The sequence below is a fragment of the Microcebus murinus genome, chromosome 14, assembly GCF_040939455.1.
Source record: "Microcebus murinus isolate Inina chromosome 14, M.murinus_Inina_mat1.0, whole genome shotgun sequence".
NCBI classification, from domain to species: Eukaryota; Metazoa; Chordata; class Mammalia; order Primates; family Cheirogaleidae; genus Microcebus; species Microcebus murinus.
The window spans coordinates 57167935-57189185 of NC_134117.1; the positions used below are offsets into that span (position 1 = coordinate 57167935).

The 21251-nt window shown below is 51.5% G+C and overlaps 1 protein-coding gene across 1 annotated transcript in view; it reads left to right on the forward strand.

Annotated features, from left to right (window-relative positions):
• The first annotated feature begins 575 nt into the window (after positions 1–575).
• The window catches only part of DLG5 (discs large MAGUK scaffold protein 5), a 116710-nt gene continuing 96034 nt past the window's right edge, over positions 576–21251 (forward strand). Inside the window, exon 1 of the mRNA XM_076010103.1 lies at positions 576–890. Within this exon, the coding sequence (XP_075866218.1) occupies positions 587–890 (304 nt within the window). The 5' untranslated portion in view covers positions 576–586. The remainder of the gene's footprint in view (positions 891–21251) is intronic.

The window sequence follows — 21251 nt, forward strand, 5'->3', positions numbered from 1 at the left end:
GGGAGGGGAGAGGGGAGGGACGGGCCGGCGGCGGCTGGGCCAGGGCCATGGCGGAGCGGGCGGCGGCCGCGGGGCCCCGGTGAACCGGGCCGGGGCGCACGGGGCCGAGGCGGCCGCCTAGCCGGGCCGGCGCCGTCGGGGGCCTGGCCGACCCAGCCCTCGCGACTTTCCCCCAGGAGTTGTAATCTTGCTCGGGGGCGGCGCGGGCCCGGCTTTCGGGGCGCGTTTCCTCGCGGGGCCCGGCGGCGCGCGCGGAGGGGGAGGGGGAGCATGCCCGGCTGGAGCCGGGCCTCGGGGCGCGCCCCGGCCGCCGTCCCCACCTCCGCCTCCTCCTTCTCCTCCTCCGTCTCCTCCTCCTCTTCCAGTCCCGCCGCCGCCGCAGCCAACATGGCTGCGCTCCGGAGCCCGGGAGGCGGCCGCTGCTGAGCGCCGCCCGCCGGCCGGGCCCCCGCCCGCCCAGGCCCCGGCCCCGGCCCATGGCCCCCGCCGCCGCGCGGCTCCCGGCGCGCTAGGGCTGCGGCCAGGCGCCCGCCCGCCTCGGGGGCCCGCAGCCGTCCGGCGGGGCGGGGCGGCGCGGCCCGCCGCCATGGAGCCCCAGCGCCGGGAGCTGCTCGCCCAGTGTCAGCAGAGCCTGGCCCAGGCCATGACGGAGGTGGAGACCGTGCTCGGGCTGCTGGAGGCCGCGGGCGCGCTCAGCCCCGGCGAGCGGCGGCAGCTGGACGAGGAGGCGGGCGGCGCCAAGGCGGAGCTGCTGCTCAAGCTGCTCCTGGCCAAGGAGCGGGACCACTTCCAGGACCTGCGGGCGGCGCTGGAGAAGACGCAGCCTCACCTGCTGCCCATTCTCTACCTGAACGGCGTCGTCGGGCCGCCGCAGCCCGCCGAGGGCGCCGGTGAGTGTCGGACCCTCGCCCGGCCCCGCGGACCGGCCCTCCACCGCTTCCCTGCCCTGCTCGCCACGGGGGATGTCGCCGGGCCACTGCTCTACCTGGCGGTGGCCGCGGGTTGAACTTTCCCTCCCTTTAGCCCATCGGGGGAGGCGGCGATGCGTGGACCCCTAATCCACGCCACCCCCGCTCCGTCCCGCCGTCCCGGGTGAACAATGCCCCCCACTGCGGGCCTTCGCCCTCCTAGCTGCCTTCTCCGCTGGGTCCTCCGGAGGCCACCAGGTCCAGTCACAGGGCTGGGAGGTGCCTCTCAGGGATGTCCGCCAGTCCCTTTTAATAGGGCTCCTCACCATGCACCAGTCCTTTGGGAGCCTGTGCCAGCCTTTAACCAAGGTACAGTCTAGAAGACTGGAACCTGGGCCAGGAATAGTACTCCCAAATTTTGGTCCCTGCCTCCCGGTTTCGGGACCACTGGTGCCTTTTCACTTTCTGACTGTCCCAGCTCTCTTCCGTGTGCACAGAGCTCAGTCTCTTAGCTCGCCCAGACTTGCGGTTGATTATGCACAGTGCCTGCCTAGGTTTCTTTGGAAACTGTGGGCCCGGAAAAGTTGGGGAAGTTGCATTGCACCATGGGAAAATCCTAGTAGTAGCTGCTGGGCTCAGTTCCCTCCCTGAGAGCGCGGAGCTGCCTGAGGAGGAAGGCCGGTGGAAGGTTCCCTTGGTGGTGCCTTTTGGAACCCCTGTGTTCTTGGTCTTGGAGGTGACTGATTCGCTATGTGGGAGCAAGTACTGGTGGGAATTTGTGACAAGTGGTAGGTTTGCCCTGCCTGGATGGGGACTGCGGAAGCCCAACTTTTAGGCAGGGTAGCTGGAGGAAGAAGGCATAGCACAGAGAAAGGATGAAAACTAGCATTTGTGGGGCACCACTACTACTATTGTGGCAGACTCACTGCTTTATCACATTTAATTGTTACCTGCTGATAGGCTAGGACCATGGGGTGGGGGAAAGGGCAACATTATTGTTAATGCTTTGTGAGCTATCTATTACTATTACTTTGCCAGGGAGAAAACTCTGGCTTGGAGTGGTTAAATTGCTTAGAAACTGTTTGGCACCAGGAGTTTTGAGTTATGACCTATTGTTTTATTTAACACATTCAGAGCCAAGAGACAGAAAGTACCATCTTTCAGGTCTTGTCCTTGTTTTAAGAATGTACCGATACATACAATAGAAATAAATAAAGATGCATATATAAAAGGAAGAAAGGGTGAATCCAGAGGGCTGAGAAACTGCCCTTAGCAACTTGTAGGCCAGAGGCTGACAGGACCCTTTTATTTGGCTATTAAAAGCCTCACTTATTAAGGAGATGATTTTATAAGGTGTTCCTGGTAAGAGCTCACATGTATGTTGGCCGTTTCCAACTCACTTGTTATAGCTGAAGGAATCCGATGTATAGAGAGACTAAACTGCTGGCCACATGGCAGGTCATTTCATTGGCGGCCCCTCTATCTCCACTTTGGGCTTCTGACTCTCTTGCATCTCTGTCCCTCAAACTTGCATTCCGTCCCCCCAGCTGTGGTCATATCAGAGTTGCTGGGCAAACCCAGTCCTTTCCTGGGATAGTGCTTTGGGAGATGCTAAGAAGGGGGCTGTCAGATGTGGCCATGAGGACAAGGACAGAGTGGGATCTCATCAAGGTAATTTTTTCCTTTTCAATTGCTTCTATTTTCGGAGGAAGTTTATCAGAGATTTGTTTCCAGAAGTCTTTCCAAGGAAGCACGGATGTTAGAGTGCAGATTGTAAGTCCTCTTTTGGATGTGTATGAATCAGCACTAGTTTTAATCTCTGGAATAGATTAATTAATGGATGAATTACGATTAATTAGGACCAGCCGTTTCGGTGCCTGCTGCAGAAGGTGGTGCCTTTTGGGGCTGAAGTTCCGGGAGCCAGTCCTGACCTCTGAGGGAGGGAGAGAGTAGGGTTTGGATTGTATCCCCCAGGGCAGTGATTTCAGGCTCCAGTTTTACCACAATGCAGAGTTCCGTGGTTTCAAAGAGGGTCATGAAATCCTTAGAAAAATAATTTTCAAGGGGCAGTTAAGTTCATTGTATTTAATACGTTAGAAAAAAGTTAGAATAGCATTTGGTATGGCAAGATGCCACTTGGAGCTCCTAGGGGAGAGGGTGACTTGGTGTGTCAGTAAACAATGGCATGTTGAGTTTTTGTAAAGGATGAATGACTGTGCAGTAGTTCACCAACTTTTTTTTGTTTGTTTTAGCCAGGAGGCCTTTCTTTGGGGGCAAATCTCAGTGTTGGAGATTATTGCTCTGGTTGAAGGGATGGAGGCACCAGTCTTGTCCCCGAGAAGCCAAAGTCGGGGAAACCCAGCACTTGGTCCTGCCTCCTTCCGCTCCCTAGCGATTTTCATTCTGCGCTTAGGCTGGCAACTCTGCATGTGAGTTGGCCTCAATTTGAGGCCCTTGTGGAGCCTGAGAGAGGAATCAGCTGGCTTCTCTAGGATCTATAGCAGTTGTCCTCCAACTATGGCCCGTGGGCCACATGTGGCCTGCCGGGTGTTTTTGCCGCTGCTGCCTGTCCTGCTTAGCAGCCGAATGGTCCCGGGCCCACGGTGCGCATGTGTGGAATGTGCGCCGCACTCTCCAACCACCCTCCAGTGGTCTGAGGGACAGCGAACTGGCCCCCTGTTTAAAACGTTTGAGGACCCCTGATCCATAGCATCAGGGGGAGGCCGCTTTGTCACTGTCTCTCTATGTTGGAGGTGATGCCATCACCCACTTATGGACTTTTTTTTTTTTCTCTGTCTATATTCCTTTATTTTATTTTGTTATTTGTACAAATTTATGGGGTAAATGTGCAATTTTATTAATGCAGAAATCACATAGTGGTCAAGTCAGGGCTTTTAGAGTATCCATCAGTTGGATAACATACATTGTCCCAATAATTAATTTCTCATCATCCACCTCCTCCCATACTCCCACCCCCTCTCCCTTTCAAGTCTTCATATCTATCAGTCCACTCTCTACATCCATGTGTACCCATTTTTTAGCACTCACTTATCAGTGAGAACATGTGATATTTGACTTTCTGTGCCTGGCTAGTTTTATTTAAGATAATGACCTCTGGTTCCAACCATGTTGCTGCAAAAGACATTATTTCTATTTTTTTTTAATGGATACATGACACTTATGGACTTTATTGGTGGATTCCACATCCTGCCTGGACTCCTGGTCCAGAATGCCCATCGCCTGCTGGCACTTGGACACCATGGGAGTCTGGTGCCAGGCGAATGGTGTCTGGCAGCCCACCATGTGGGGCCTGGAAGCAGAAGGAAACTGGGGAGGGCATGTGCCAGTGTGTTGGCAGGCAGGTGAGTGAACCAAGCCCATCTGGGCAACTCGTGCTCAGTTAGATCCCCAGACATTTATAACCCACCCGTTCAGGCCTGGGGCCAATGGAGGCGACTAAGAAACATAAGGTGTCGTTTCTTGGGGGCAGTTGCTCCTATTCTAGCATTGATAATGCATTGCAGTTCAGCATCTTGTATCCGTTCAGCATTTGTATTTTCACATGTAACTGATCCGGGGAGCCGTGAGTGGTGTCTGATTGTCATTTCACTGGGTTCCAGGCCCTGTCTGTAAGGTGTGCGGAAGAAATTGTGACTCACCCCAGTGCTCCTGATACCTTGTCTAGGGGTGTTTTTTCCTCTTACCTGATTAGGCCTTTACAGTACAATTTCAGGGCATTTCCTGTCATTGGGGAACTCTGGAATTAGGTATCCTTTTCTTGTCCCTGGTATGACACGTGGTTCTGTGGGGAAGAAGTGAACATCTTTGCCCCCAGCTGGTGGTAGCGAGAGGAGAGAATTACTGTTCCCTTCTTCTTCTTTTTTGTTTTTTTTTTTGAGACAGAGTCTGGCTTTGTTGCCCAGGATAGAGTGAGTGCCGTGGCATCAGCCTAGCTCACAGCAACCTCAAACTCCTGGGCTCAAGCAATCCTGCTGCCTCAGCCTCCCAAGTAGCTAGGACTACAGGCATGTGCCACCATGTCTGGCTAATTTTTTCTATATGTGTTAGTTGGCCAATTAATTTCTTTCTATTTATAGTAGAGACAGGGTCTCGATCTTGCTTAGGCTGGTTTCGAACTCCTGACCTTGAGCAATCCGCCCGCCTCGTGCTAGGATTACAGGAGTGAGCCATCGCGCCCGGCCTACTGTTCCCTTCTGAGTGGCTCAGGTCTCTCGTGTGTTTCCCAGTTGTATCACAGTCTAGTTTGGTCCCTGGAACTCCATGCAGTCCTTTGTTTTTTCTCTTTGATTCAGTCATCTGTAAGATGGGGCTAAGGGTGCTATGCCGCCTGCCTCTGTTGCTGGGACGCAGACGTGTTAGGGGCGGATTGAAGCGGCTGTTCTTGTGCTTGGCCCAGGTGGGGCTTGGGTGCAGAGAGAGGCAGGGGTGCATAGGGTGTAATTCCAGCCTGCAGCTTGCCACTCCTTGGGGGAATGGGACACTCATGAGAGTGACATGAGATTGATGCCTTGAGTGATATAGATAGACAAACAGGTTTTTTTCCCTCTTTTTAAAATGCTGTGTAATACATACTATCCCCAAATACTCTCATCCACCTCTAGTGGCTCTAATTACCCTCTAAATGTGGAGGGCTCCCCAAGTCATTTCACGCCAGGCCTCTCTTGGGAGGCAGAAGTGGCAAAACTCAGGGATTGCCCGCCAGACCTCTCTACTGGCCTGCTCAGCGCTGAATGTTTCCTTCCTGTCGTCCCCACCTCGCCCCCCCAGTCCTCCCGTGGTGCCTCCTCTTGAGTTCCCTAGTGAGCCTGGTGACTGGTATTCACCGAGCTTGAGGATGGAGATGGCAGCATCTGCTGGAGAGGCCCAGGGAGGCTTCGCGGTGGGCGGGACTTGGTGTGGAAGCAGCTCAAAGGCACAGGGGGAGGGAGGGGCTGCCTGGGCGTGAGGCGCAGCAGGAGCGGAGCCTGGCTGGGGAGTGGAGGGCAGAAGTGCGTTTTCAGGCTGCGGAAATCAGACCAGCCTGAGTAGGGGGTGGCAGTCGGCTCTGGGTGGAAGGGGGGTGGGATGCGAAGGTGAACTGAGGCTGAGTGAGCGGTTTGGGTGTGACTTGGAATTCAGGCATTGTACATTGTCACAAATTAAAGCTGGAAGTTTTTTAAAAGAGGAATAACCCTGCCAGGGTATTCCTGCTGATTGTCAGGTGTGGGCTATCTATTATTCAGTAGAGGTTACCTGGGCCTTTTGTTCTCTCCTTGCTCCCTTCCGTAGCAGCCACCTTTTCTTCATCCACTCTGTCCTGTCCGGGAGGGTGGCAGGGGAAGGGTGTGAGTAAAAGCTCCAACCATTGTAGTTTTTCTTTTGATACTTTTTTTTTGAGACAGAGTCTTGCTTTGTTGCCCGGGCTAGAGTAAGTGCCATGGCGTCAGCCTAGCTCACAGCAACCTCAGACTCCTGGGCTCAAGCAATCCTGCTGCCTCAGCCTCCCGAGTAGCTGGGACTATAGGCATTAGCCACCATGCTTGGGTAATTTTTTCTGTATATTTTTAGCTGTCCAATTAACTTCTTTCTATTTTTGGTAGAGACGGGGCCTGGCTCTTGCTCAGGCTGGTCTCGAACTCCAGAGCTCAAATGATCCACCTGCCACGACTTTCCAGAGTACTAGGATTATAGGTGTGAGCCACCGTGCCTGGCCTTGATTCTTTTAATTGTGTTATTTGAGAGAAAGTGGCAGAGGAATTTGAAATAATTGAGAAGAGGTTTCTAAAGTGAAGGGCAGATTTTATTTGTGTATCAGTTCAGGGTACCTTTATTGTAAGTGACAGAAATTGAGTTCAAACCATCTAAGGCAGGAAAGAGAAATGTATTATCTTATAATATTCCAAAACCTCGGGATAGAAGGAGAGTGGCCTTTGGAAACACTGACCTTCTGGATGCTGTGGGCTTTTCCCATGGGCTTGGAAGGTAGCCCCAGACCCCTCCAGGCTTTATTTATTTATTTTTTTGAGACAGAGTCTCACTCTGTTGCCTGGCCTAGAGTGCCGTGGCATCAGCCTAGCTCACAGCAACCTCAAACTCCTGGGCTCAAGCGATCCTCCTGCCTCAGCCTCTGCTCCAAGTAGTTGGGACTACAGGCATGTGCCACCATGCCCAGCTAATTTTTTCTATGTATTTTTTTTTTAGTTGTCCAGCAAATTTCTTTGTATTTTTAGTAGAGACAGGATCTTGCTCTTGCTCAGGCTGGTCTCAAACCCCTCCAGGCTTTATATTCACAGCTCTTCACCAGAGCAGAAAGGGAGCTCTATCTAATCAACCCAGGCAGAAAAATCTCATGGAAAGGTTCTGATTGGCCTGGCTAGGGTCATGTGTCCATGTGAGGCCCAATCACTGTGGCCAGGGCTAGAGGACTGAGACTGGTCCCCCTTTGGTCCTGTGCCCAGCAGGGGAACCAACCAATAGGGTAGGATGATAGGGTACTATGATTGGTGACCCCTTTTTACACTGCATGGTGTTTTAGAGTGGGAAGAATCAGTTCTCCAAAGGAACACAAGCAGGAGCGATTTTGTGCAGGTGAAACAGCAGATGAAAGTCCACTTCCTGTGGTGCCTCCTTTGTGTGGTGATACAGTCAGCAGACGAGGTCGCTGCTGAAGTGGGCTGGCAGGTTGGGTGCTGGTGGTCAGTCCTTACTATGTTTTAAATCTTTTTTTTTTTTTTTTTTTTGAGACAGAGTCTCGCTTTGTTGCCCAGGTTAGAGTGAGTGCCATGGCATCAGCCTAGCTCACAGCAACCTCAAACTCCTGGGCTCAAGCAATCCTCCAGCCTCAGCCTCCCGAGTAGCTGGGACTACAGGCACGTGCCACCATGCCTGGCTAATTTTTTCTATATATATTAGTCGGCTAATTAATTTATTTCTATTTATAGTAGAGACGGGGTCTCGCTCTTGCTCAGGCTGGTTTTGAACTCCTGACCTCGAGCAATCGGCCTGCCTCGGCCTCCCAGAGTGCTAGGATTACAGGCTATGTTTTAAATCTTGAGCTAGGTGCATAACCTTTCTGAGCTTATCTCCTCCTCTACAAAGTAATTGAAACATTAACTAATTCACTATGCTATTTGACAATCGATGGTAAGTGTAAAATGGGGAGCATTTTGTTATCTGTGTGCAGTGCAGCACAACAGTGGCAGCAGTAGCCTGGAACTGGCCTTAGAACCAGAAAACTGGGAAACTGCTGAAGGTTCTATGGGAGCTTCTGGTAGACTACGCCAAGCAGGTGTCAGGGTTGCTCTAGAACGTCATTTCCCGGAGCCAGATTCGCTGTTGTCTTCCTAATGCCTGGAATAGAGCCCGGCCCAAGATAGGTGTTCAACAGCTTTTTGTTGAATGGATGAATAGTCAGCTGTGTGTCGAGTGAATGATGTGTCCCTGTCTGGATCCTCTTCAGATATACGGGCAGATTCCTAAGTGGTGACTTCACAGTGGCAGAGGCTGTGGGAGAGGAGGAAGGCTTGGGCGAGTCCCAGATGCACACACGGATATCACCACCCACGGTGTGTCTGTGACGGAAGCAGGTGGTGTGACATTGGTGTCCGAAGTCCCCAAGGTTGCCCATCAGGTACTGGCGGTGTGGGGCTGGCTGCCAGGAACCCTGTGGAGCACCACACTGCCTGTCGTAGGATTGGAGAGGAGTCCTTCCCTTTTTACACGAATAATTTGAGTGGCAGCCTGCTGTCCTCAGAAGAGGCCTGAGTAGGGATCTGCTCCTAACTGCAGCATCTTGACCTGGGCTGAGCCTCGTAGCTTCCTGGGGCTTGGGTTTTTTCCAGGGTTAACAGTAAACACAGAAGGGTTTGAGCGTTGGCTGGGGACTTGCTCAGTCCTGTGGGGTTTTGAGCACTTCCCAGGTGGCCTTTTGTCCAAGTGTAGTAACTGGGTTGGACTAGACTTCTGGGGCCTTTCCAGCCCTACACCGTGATTGCTGTTAATCTGATTTAATGTTCCCGTTGAGTGATTTTTTGATATTCTGGCTTTCTATTTACTGAAAAAGTTAAGTAGAGTAGGAAAAATATTTTGTCTCTGATTTTTGTCCTACCTCATTCCGACCAGCTACCTGTTCGTTTTGCAGGCCCCAGTGCGGAGGGGCTCTCCAGCCATTTCCTGTAACTGGGAAGAGGTGAGCTGGGGAAATAGTAGGCAGGGGCCGGGGGTGTTGAACTGAGTGTTGGTCTGTGCAGTAGGGATGCTGCCTGTGTTCGGCATAGAAAAATTTTCAATGGGAAATTGGATCATTTTTTACCTTTTACCTGGGACAGATTGCGTGTCTTTGAATTGTGTGTCTTTGTTGGTCTTTTTGAGACAGTGTCTATGAAAGTGCTGTAGAAACATTTTATTTTTTTTGAGACAGAGTCTTGCTTTGTTGCGCAGGCTAGAGTGAGTGCTGTGGCGTCAGCCTAGCTCACAGCAACCTCAAACTCCAGGGCTTAAGCGATCCTCCTTGCCTCAGCCTCCCGAGTAGCTGGGACTACAGGCTTGCGCCACCATGCCCGGCTAATTTTTTTTCTATGTATATCAGTTGGCTAATTAATTTCTTATTTTTTTATTTATAGTAGAGACGGGGTCTTGCTCTTGCTCAGGCTGGTTTAGAACTCCTGACCTTGAGCAATCTGCCCGCCTCGGCCTCCCAGAGTGCTGGGATTACAGCCTGTAGAAACATTTTAAACTAAGCAAATGTTTGGGGTGTCCCATGTGGACGATCCATCCCTTGTTGGGTAATTGGTAGTTGACTGTAGACCTTAATGTTCATTTCACACTAAGGGTCATAACCCATTTGCTTTGAGTTTTTTTATAATTGTGATAAAATTTATATAATATAAAATTTACCATTTTAAACTTTTTTTCTTTTTTGTGTGTGTGTTTTTTTTTTGAGATAGAGTCTCACTCTCTTGCCTGGGCTAGAGTGTCATGGCATCAGCCTAGCTCACAGCAACCTCCAAATCCTGGGCTCAAGCAATCCTCCTGCCTTAGCCTCTGTGGTAGCTGGGACCACAGGCATGCACCACTGTGCCTGGCTAATTTTTTTTTTCTTCTATTTTTAGTTGTTTGGCTAATTTCTTTCTGTTTATAGTAGAGACAGGATCTCATTCTTGCTCAGGCTGGTCTCGAACTCTTGAGCGCAAGCAATCCTCCCGCCTCAGCCTCCCAGAGTGTTAGTATTGCAGGCGTGAGCCACCGTGCCTGGCCTGCTTTGAGTTTTAATGAAGGGTACCCATACTGTCATAACATCTTGACTTGGAGGTAGGTGATTTTTTCTTTCATTTTTTTCCCTAAAAATTGTGTATTTTTTTTCCTCTAAATGTTTTGGAAAGTTTCAGGATGGTTCCTTTGGACTTCAAAGAAAGATGTTAGTTTCAGCAGTTATCTGCAACTCTTCTGAGCACAGAAGTTAACTGTACATCTCAGCAGCATTCATAGCTGGCGGCCAAAGGGTGTTCACATATTTCGTTCATGTTTCCAGCACTGCTGTCTTCATCCCAAAGGCCTTGAAGTATGTCCGTTACTTCTGCTTTGTAGACACTGTCTCCTCTTCCCATTCAGGGTTAGTTTGGCTGTTCAGTGTAGAATTTAGGATAATAAGGCTATCAAGACTTTTCTCAAAAGGCCTAGATCAGCATTTCTCAAAGAAACATCTTCTAAACACTGGTTTGTTGGAGTGTTGATGGTGTTACTTGCTGAAATGGTTCTGTGGTCAGATGCATCTGGGCAGTGCTGGTTTGAGCAGTTTAGGCTCCTCTGCAGCAGGCCTCTTGAGAGCACTAAGCCAGTATGCTTTGGGACCTCTAGAGTGGTTTCACTAGACAGTGCTTCCCAAACTGATTCGACCACAGGGTCCTTTTTCGTGGAGCATCATGCGACATCAGTGTTCTAAGGGATGCGTTTTTGGGAAACTTCAGCATTAATGCTCGAACTGGAATATTGATGCGTACCATCATTTTTTGCTTTTCTCCTGGCCCTCTCATTTGGAGTGTCAAAACCTTAAACTTAACCATTCTTTTAAATTCTGATACCAGCTGAAATAGTCCCATGTGATTCTGGGGCCAGTAGCCTTCGTTTTCAAATGTATGTCCTCCCTAGTCCTGTGTTTCCCTGATGTGGCCGGACAAGAATGAAGTCTGGTTTTGTGATGGTTATTATTTGAGATGGTTAAACCTCTCTTGGTCTTCTCTAGGTCTGAGGGAGCGGGAGTGTGCTTCGGGTCACAGTTGGGGTTTCTGGGAGCACCTTGGAGGGATGTGTGGAGACCCATCCTTGTGGTTTGGTGGTTGCAGGTCTGGGTCTTGTTAACTGTCAGGCAAGTCTTTGCTGAGCCCCTGGAAGGTGCTGGGCTGGGGCACAGGGAAGATAGTCTCTGCTCTGAGAGTGTTACTTTATTTTAGGAAGGATGGTGACAAGGATGAGTGACCCAGGTGGCCTGAACATTATCAGTGGGTTTGGCGCCAGGAGCATCATCAGTTGTTTTGGCCACAGGACTAAAGAGAGCTGAGTGTCATGAGCCTACTCTTAGGGAACCCCACAGACTGGACCTTAAATCCTGGCTCTTGCCTCTTAAACTGTGTGACTTCAGCAAGTCACTTAACCTCCTGGGCTTTCTTTTCCCCATCTATAAAAGGGGCTAATGGTTTCCTCCTATTTGGGAGGTTTTGGCGAGGATGGAGATGTAGGCGAGGCAAGCTGCCGCCGCCACCAGTGCTGCAGCTAGCCCTGAGTAGAGAGCCAGCCCCCAGCCTGTGCATGGAATCAAGAGGTGTCCCAGGGCACAGGCCGTACTTGGAGGAAAGTGAGGGATGCCCAAGGGCTAGGTCTGGAGTGTCTGTGGTTGAGGAGCCCACGCTTCTCTGTGCTGTGAACACACTTTCACAGCACTTTGGTCCCAGAGCCCACATTTTAAGGAGGGCATTGCCACGACGTGTGAAGAGTTCAGTTTCCAAAGGACCTTGAAAAGAGTTTGAGGAAAGGAGACTTAGAGGGGCTGGGAAAATGCCTGTTTTTAGATGGTGCAGGGCTAATAATGAGTTGTGATTCTCTTTGACCCCAGAGAGTAGAACAAGGGCTGGAAAGCAGAATCGAGTTCAACTTAAGGAAGGACTGTTCTCCCTCTCACTCTTCCTTCCTTTAAGACCTTCAAACATATGCGGGAACATGGAAGTTCATTTACCGCACACCTGTGGACCATTGCCCATCTCTCCCAGCAACCCTTGGTTTTCTATGATTGTTGAGTGCCATGGCTGGAAGGGATCTTAGAGACTACTTTGCCCAACTCCTTATTTTACACGTGAGAAACAGCAGTCGTAAGACACCAAGTGACTCATGGCATGCCACTGGCAGAGCTCTAGGATCTAGGTCTTTTCCCAGACCAGGGCTCTTTTTGAGGCATCTCTGCCAGGAGCAGGCTAGGTGGGAAGACTTGGAGCCTTGGCTGGTTTTTCCTGATCTGGGCCCAGCCTTTATAGCAAAGGTGAGCATGTAGCAGAGCATCCAGCTCATGGAGTTGTGCTGTAGCCTCTCATTCCTTTTGTTGGATTTTTTTTTTTTTTTTTAAGACAGAGTCTCACTCTGTTGCCCAGGCTAGAGTGCCTGGAGTGCTGTGGCATCAGCCTAGCTCACTGCAACCTCAGACTCTTGGACTCAAGTGATCCTGCCTCAGCCTCCTGAGTATCTGGGAATGCAGATGCACACCACCATGCCCAGCTCATTTTTTTTCTATTTTTAGTAGAGACAGAGTCTTGCTCTTGCTCAGGCTGGTCTTGAACTTCTGACCTCAAGCAGTCCTCCTGCCTTGACCTACCATAGTGCTAGGAATACAGGTATGAGCCACCACATCTGGCAGAGCCTCTCATTCCTGACCATGGAAAAAAATCTTTTATCAGTCCCTGCAATTGGTATTTACATTCTACAGATGGGCCAACTAGGCCAAGAGAGTTTGGCGGCTTGCTCAGGGCCACCAGCTGTGGAGAAGCTGGGCAAGCTTTGGAGTCCTTGTCAGTTTCTTTATGATGATTGCATTTGTCCTGTACTGCAGCCGGTCATGTGAAGATCTCCGTGTCCGGAGCCTTGGGCAGCCCTCCCCTTCTCATCACAGCATTCATTCATTCAGCAGACATGTTCTGAGCATCTGTCACCTGGGGTAGGGGTGGTGTTTGGATGCAGACATAGGACATGACATCTACATTTAGTGCTGTCTCCTCTTTTTGTGACACAGCATTCTGGGTGCTGACTGCCATGGCTTCTTATTGCTTAGTCACAGGGCAGAGTTCAAGCAGGAAAATGACGCAGACACTGAGCCTCTTGCCCCAGGGAAAAAAACCTTTTTATAAAGATAAGAGGATAATAGGCCTCTTGGACACTGAGTTGGGGCCCACCCTGATAGCCAACCTCAGTAGGAACTGGATCCAAGAAAAAGCAAGAAAGGAAACACAACCAAAATGTGCTGGTTCTGGGTCATTACCCTGGGAAGAACAGAGCTGAACCTGTGGCGGCTTAGAGTTGCGGGGCTGTGTGTGCGGCTGTATGTATGCATGTGCATTCTACTCATTTCTGCTGGAAAATGGTAGACCAGCTTTAGGTATCTTGTCATATTTCCCCCCAGTTCTGTGGGCCCTGGGAACAAAACAGTGACCAGCTGTCCTTGATTCTGTGGGAAGCTGTGACATTTCATACACTCTTCATCTTTTGCCCTCAACCTCCCTCATATTAATGTTTTTCATGAAAACTCAGTGTAGTTGCTCACAATGTCGTCTGCTTGCGTGAGATCACACAGCCTTTAGGTCGGAGCCCAGATTCGGACCTGGATTTTGTCTGTCCGTCCATCAGTCCGTCTGTCCATGCAGCAGGTACCTGGCCACTGCTGAGTACCAGGCTGTGCTAAGTGCTGGGCACTCAGAGATGAGAAAGGCGTTATCAGTATCCATGGATGACATGGATATGTCATGTCATATGGCATGACACCTGGATTTGTTCTTTTAGCTGGAATATGTATCCTATGGTCTATCAAAAGCTGTCCTTCTTAATTGCTCTATTCTGGAGCTTTTAGAAATGCCAGAACAGTACTCAGCCTCACTATTTATTTATTTATTTATTTTTAGTCGATGCATAATAGAAGCACCTAGTTTTGGGGTCGGCATAGCTTTTGACTTCCTGCTTCTCACCTTCCATTTTGTGGTTCATAGCACATGGAAAGTGTTTCTTGTGTGTAAAAATCTGTTAAGATTCTCAGAAGGGCAACAAAGATGGTTCCTTCTCCCCTGCTAGGAGTTCATTGTCTCATTGGAAAACCCTAATTTGGTAACTTAAAGGAGCAGACAGGCATGTGGCAACATAGACGAGGTATCTGGCAGTAGAGATGGCAAGGCTGTTTGGACTATGGCGCCCGAGGACCGAGTGCGCTGGGCGCGGGCGGATGGCCGCGAGGAGGGCGGCAGGCCTGGCAGGGCTGGAGGGGAGTGCACAGAGCAAGCCTCGGGAGAGAGTCCACTCTGCGACTCGTGGGTCTGTACCGGAATTCGAGGTTTCTGATGGGCGCATTCGCTCAGCAGGCCCTGGGAAAACGAGGCCAGGCTGACCAGCCTCTCTGGCCACCCCGTCCTGTCATTCTCCCCAGGCTGTTCCCTGGTGACGCTGCTGGGGCTGGGGCTGGAGAGAGGACAAAGCCAAGGCGGCAGGGGGTGGGAGGTGTGAGGGAGGACCCTGTGGCCACAGGTGGCAGGTAAGGGGCATAGATCACTGGCCTTACCAGGATCCCCTGAGATGTCTGGCTGGCTGTGAGTTGCTGCGTGGATTGGAAAGATGCTGTGTGGATGCAAAGCCAGGTAAGTTTCAAGTCTGAAAATTGCAGCTGGGATGTTTGGAAGTCAGAGTCTGAGTCCTCTGGGGAGTTTGAGATGTGTTTCCACGTGGTGGCCTTCTCTTTGGGGAGGAGAAGGGAGGTTGAGGGGAGAGGCAGCTGGGGCGACCACAGCTTTCCACCTGTGTCCCCATGACCACTTTGTGTAACCTCGCCAGGCCTTGGTGTCCTCGCCTCTCAGATGGGACCCGTGACACCACCTCCCTTCCATTGCTGACGTGAAAGGTGGGTGGGTGTTGCAGGTACGTGGTCACGTGCATGTAGGGGTGTGTGCCGTGTAGGTGGTAGGCATTTGTATTGCACAATGCTTTGTCTCTTTTGTGTTTATTTTCTCATTTGCTCTCACCAGCAGCTTCCAGGGTAGGTTGGTCTGTTGGTTTCCTCCTCCTCCTCCTCCTCCTCTGTCTCACACTGAAAGTGTGGTCTACAGACTAGTGCTGGTTTGCAAACTCCTGGTTCCTGGTCTGTGATGAAATAAGCACAGAGATTGAGAGTAAGCGTTCAGCCACCTTTAGAGCCAGTCGACCTTGCTGGGACTCATTGAGCAGGTATAGACCGCCTCAGAGTCGTCACATCACATGGTGTGTGGTGTGGCGTGAGCTACTCATGATGGGCATTGGTAGTAAGGCCACGTGATTGCAAATAAAAAGGCGGAGCTCTGTGCTGCTGCCATCCCCCCCTCCCCCAAACAGTTGACAACCTTGGGAGGAACATCAGACAGGGAGAGCAGGCGGGATCATTGCAGGCCAGTGTGTGATGTTTGTGCTCTGGCAGTTTGTGACAGCTCACGGCAGTCGGGTCTCACAGCAGAGACTTAACCAAGGAGCAGTTGTTTCCATTTCACACCACCCACGCTCACTGTGCAAGCGCTTTTCTTGCTGTTCCCCTGTCAGGCATGGTCCCAGGCAGGTGTGGTATGTATCCACACTGGAACGCAACCTCGAGCTCCATCCCATTCCATCTCTAATCCGCTGAAAAGCTGGATAATGCCTACTGAGGGTGGGCGTGCGGCTGTGGGAACTCGCACCCCTGGCAGTGCGGGCCGTCCTGGGGCCTCTGGTCGGGCCCCTGCAAAGCCCTGGCCCGGCAGCCACTCTCCTGGGTGTGAATCCCTCAGGTTCTCACGCAGGTCCCTAAGGCGAGGGTCTGCCCGGCAGGCGTAAGGTACCTGCGGCCTTCTCATTTCAAGATTGTTTTATTTTATTTTATTTTTTAATATATTTTTTCTTTGTCACTTCCCTCCCTCTGCCAAGATTGTTCTTTTTTAAGCACCAAAGGAAGCAAGAAAAGCTTTGTAGTTCTCTGCTGCTCCTCTTTTAATAAAAGGATTTGTTGTGTAAAGTTTGGATGCAGTCAGAAGGCTGCACTTAAGGACCTCGAAGGCCACAGGTCCCCTTCCCTGCCAGTGCTGTGTGTGGTGGCGAGGGGGGTGGCCGGGCGTCCGTCCGTCCCTGGAGGGCACATGGGTGCAGTGGGTGGGGATGACCCTGCAGTCGGCTGCAGCAGTGCCAAGTGACTGATGAGACGCACGCACGGCAGGCAACGTGAGGCCTCGTAATGCATAGTGCTCAATGAAAACGTAAGAAATAGAGCATGGACAGCACATGCTGTTATGTAAATTACTAATTCCAAACAATGCCGTTTTGCAAGGACACAAAGAAGAAGATGATAAACACAAGAGAGTGGCTGCCTGTGGACGAGGGGAGGGAAATGGGAATAAGAGGAAATAAATAAAACATGAGGAGCGGGAGGAGGAAAGAAATACATCGCTTTCCTGTCCTGGTGCCGTCTTGGAGGCAAGGGCCTGGCTGTGCTCCATCTGTGGAGTGCTGTGGCATCTGCGTGTCTTGGCTGAGCTGGCACCTTCAGTTCAGGCAGACTGCTCACCCAGAAGTGGCCTCATGGGTATCCGTGCTATTCCAGGGATAGCGTTAAAGTCACCTGGTGGGGAAGGGCAGTTGTGGTTGATGGGGCAGTTGACACTGTAAGGAAACGGGTATTTTTTTTTTTTTTTTTGAGACAGAGTCTTGGTTTATTGCCCAGGCTAGAGTGCGTGCCGTGGCATCAGCCTAGCTCACAGCAACCTCAAACTCCTGGGCTCAAGCAATCCTGCTGCCTCAGCCTCCCAAGCAGCTGGAACTACAGGCATGTGTCACCATGCCCGGCTAATTTTTTCTATATATATTACTTGGCCAATTAATTTCTATTTATGGTAGAGACGGGGTCTCGCTCTTGCTCAGACCCTGTCTGAGCTGGTTTCGAACTCCTGACCTCGAGCAATCCGCCCGCCTCGGCCTCCCAGAGTGCTAGGATTACAGGCGTGAGCCACCGCGCCCGGCCAGGAAACGGGTATTTTTAATAATCATCCAGGTGGTTATGGGAGCAAGAAGGGAACAAGCACTTGATTGAAACATGACTTTGTGAATATGCATCAGCAATGCTTGCAAAAACCTACATTCTCCTCTTGGCCGTAGTGGAGAAGTATGAGTGGTCTAGAAAAATAACCTCAGTTCTGTGTGGTTATTGAGCTTAGGATGCTTTGCAGTGCAAACCATATAAGACAGGGAGACAGGAGGTTTAATCTTCAGGAAGGTAAAATCCGGATCAGGAGCAATTTACTTTTTTTTTTTTGAGATGAGGTCTCACTCTGTTGCCCAGGCTAGAGTGCAGCTGCCATTCATAGGCACGTCCTGGTGCACTGCAACCTCTGACTCCCGTGCCCAAGCCATCCTCCCGCCTCAGCCTCCTGAGTAGCTGAGACTATAAGGTGCATATTCATTTATGTTTCATATACACCTTGTACACATAGCCTGAGGGTGATTTTATACAATATTTCAAACAATTGTTTAACATGAAACAAAGTTTGTGTGCATTGAACCACCAGAAAGGAAAGGCGTTACTCTCTCATGTTGGTGATTAAAAAGTTTCAGATTTTGGAGTATTTTGGGTTTTTGAATTAGGGATGCTCAACCTGTAATTAAAAAATATTGCTTGGTTTAAAAAAATTACATGATTAGCCATGTTTGCTGTAGAGGTTTTAGAACGTGCAGGTAATCTAAAGGAAAATGAATTGCAGGTAATCTTACTAACTGGAGATAACTGTAAAGCTTTCTTCCCCAAGAGTGAAAAAAGAGATTTTTTTTTTTTGAGACAGAGTCTTGCACTGTCACCCTAGGTTGAGTACAGTGGCCGTCATTGTAGCTCACTGCAACCTCCAACTCCAGGGCTCAAGTGATCCTCGAGTAGCTGGGACTATAGGCATGTGCCCTGACACCCAGCTAATTTTTCTATTTTTTGGAGAAATGGGGTCTCGCTGTTGCTCAGGCTGGTCTTGAGCTCCTGAGCTCAAGCGATCCTCCTGCCTGGGCCTCCCAGGGTGCAAGGATTACAGTAATGAGCCTACATGCCTGGCCACGGGATCATTTTTGATGGGTGCACAAGTGTTGCCCTATCAGGATTTATGCTGCCAGCTCCCCTTGACTGGAGAGTTAGAGGTTTCCCATTTTTCTATGTAAATAACACTGCGGTACTACATCTCCTTACGTGCAGATCTTCATTTCTCAGGGTAAATTCCTGGAAGTGGTGTTACTGTGTCAAAGGGTGTGGACTTTTTAAGGCTGTTGATGTTAATACAAATTGCCAGCAGACTGACGGTGGTGGTTCCGAGTTCGTGGGCAGGTTTCTCCAGTCCGTGGTGTGACTTTTTCAGAACCACCTGCGAGATGGAGACTCTGCGCCTCCCCCCAGGTCTCCTGCATCAGAGCCTGGGGCGGGGCTGGTCCCCAGGAGGTCCTTTTACTCAGCGCTGTTTGGGAGATCATGCACTGTGTCTCCTCAGTGTCTGAGCCTGCCCGGGAGGGACCCGGAGAGGCCACATCTGTCTGTCCCCTCTAAGGGAGAGCTGTGGTGATAACGGGTCTTGGGGGCCATGAGTGAGAAGACCACACACAGCTCAGGGACTTTGCTCAGGAGCCGTTTTGTTCATCCGTAAAGCGGGAGTTTCAGAGTGGCCTTGGGGAGCCTAGCATGCTCTCTGATATGAACACACGGGCTTCTCTTGCTGATGTCACGGGTGAGAAGGATCTCACAGCTGGCTCTGGGGCTGGGCCGGGCCAGATCTGGGAAGGCAGCGCTGGGAGAAGTGGGTCAGGACAGAGAGCTCGTCTTTCCAGCCCTTCCCTGGGGAACCGCGGGCTGATCCACTGTTGGAGCAGGGTGCCGTTGGCCCAGGCCCACCCGGGGCCCTGGTGTCTTTCTGTCGGGTTAGCAAAGAGGAGCCGCTTCTGCCCCTCGATCGCCACGTCCTGTGCCTGGGAGCCAGAGTGCCAGGAGTCCTCGAGGTCCCTTCCTGCCAGCGTGGCCCCCAGAAGTCACTCATGCCGCCTTTCGGGTGTGCCGCAGCAGTCTTCCTTTGGAGGGCCACACCTGCCCTGTGTGGACTTGCTAGTCCAGAGGTGTCCCCAGCCAAGGGTAGCTCTTTTTTTGCCCTGTAACCTCCAGGAGGCTACTCTAGACGGGCTGTTTCCCAGTTGTCCCTGCAAAGGTCAGGTCTGCTCTGACTGCTCTTTACTTCTTGGGCTATAAGTCAGAGGGGCTTTCATTCATTTACTTACTCAAACAAACACACCGCGCTGCGATGGGAGTCAAGATGAGCGATCTGCGTTAGGGAGCAGACAGCAGCGCCGCTGACTTGGGGACTGGTAAGTTGTGCTTTAATGTGGATTGCGGCAAGGGGCCTGGGAAACAAATCCAAGAAGGGTTTGGTTTTATCTGATGGACAGGCGCGTTGGGGCCGGGGTCAGTGTGCTGAAGGAGCTAACTTGAGAGCGGCCGTCCGCCTGGTGAGGGTGGGTGCAGCTGGCTCGTGGTCCAGGCCGGGAGCAGAGGCCTGAGGATGCACAGTAAGGCAGGAAGGAGCCAGGCACTCGGGGTGACCGTGGGCCCAGTGGTGACTGGACCGTGGCCTGGTCGGGGAGGGTTGGAGAAGGGGAGCTGGAGAGGGGGCAGGGACTAGGCCAAGGACCCAGGCCACTGGCTTCATAGACCTGGGCTGCAGATCTGCTTCTGCCGCTTCTCAGCGAGCTGCTCTGTGTCTCAGAGCCTTGGCTTCCTCACCTGCAAGATGCAGGTAATAAGACCAATTTTAGAGGGGTTATTAAATGATATAGTACAAACAAAGTGTATAGAAGCAAACTTGCACGTAATCAGATGCCCAATAATTAGTGTTTGTCTCCTTCCTTTAAACACTGGGGTGAGACTTCAACTTTATCCCAACAGGCCTAAGGGAGCCATGGAAGGTGGTAGAGCACAGAATTGATGAGATTATGTCTGTTTGCTGCTGTGCTTGGGTGTTTGGTGGTCTGTGAAGATACTCTGGGGTGTACGGTGGTGAGACTGGACACATGGGCCGAGGCCAGGATGAGCGACAAGAGTCCTTGCTGTCACGGTCCCCTGCTGGATTTCCTGTAGCCAGCTCTGGTGGGCTGCTGGGATGGCCTGCTGGAGTTCTGCGCAGGTGTTGCAGGGAGAGGCCAGTGAGTCAGCCACCCTTGAGGGACTATCCTCTGGGATAGTTCGAGGGGAACCTGCAGAGTTGGACACTTGCCGAGCACGAGTCTGGCTGAGAGAGAGTGGGAGGAGCGTAGGGAGAGGGGCCGAGAGCAGGCCAAAGAGCCCTGTGCGGTGTGATGGCAGCATAGGAAATGTAGATTGACCACTTCCGGTGAGCACCCCGTCCTCCCAGCAGCCCTGAGATGGAGGACTGTGATTGTCCCTGTTTTACAGATGAGGGAACTGAGGCACAGACAGGGTAAGTCGCTTGCCCAGAGTCCCAAGCTAGTGAGTCAGGATTTCACCCTTGAACGTCGGAGTCCCGAGGGCATGCCCACTGAGCCAAGAGGGAAAATCAGAGCAGTCTTCGGGGATGCCAGGCTTGGAGTTTTCAGCTGCCAGTTCCTGCTGGCAGACTTCACTTGCCCACGAGGAATATCATTGCGGCTGGGAGTGCTGGTCAGCGATGGGGTGGCTGCCTGTGGAAGTGGCGAGCTCCCCCAAGGCTGCAGGAGCGAGCATCAGTGCCTCCCTTGTTGGGGAGACAGGTTACCTGACGCCCTAGTCCCTGCCAACCTCAAGACCTCCTGATGGATACCCTTATCCCCTTGTAAAATCCTTTGGGAGCTGGTTTTTGAACTGGGTAGGATCTGGATGTTTGCAAAGGCAGGCACTGTGAGAGCCCCTTGCGTGGGGACAGGAGGAAGCTCACTGCATCTTAGAGAATGTTGCTGCTGTGTTCAGGGTGACTGCAGGGACCTCAGAAGTCAGCCCTGCAGGTGAGCACAAGTCTCGGGGAATTCCGAGGAAACCTAACTCCAGGCTGGTCCGAGAGTTGCCAGAGTGCGCGGAGGGGTGGCAGGTCTGGGGCAGTACTCACT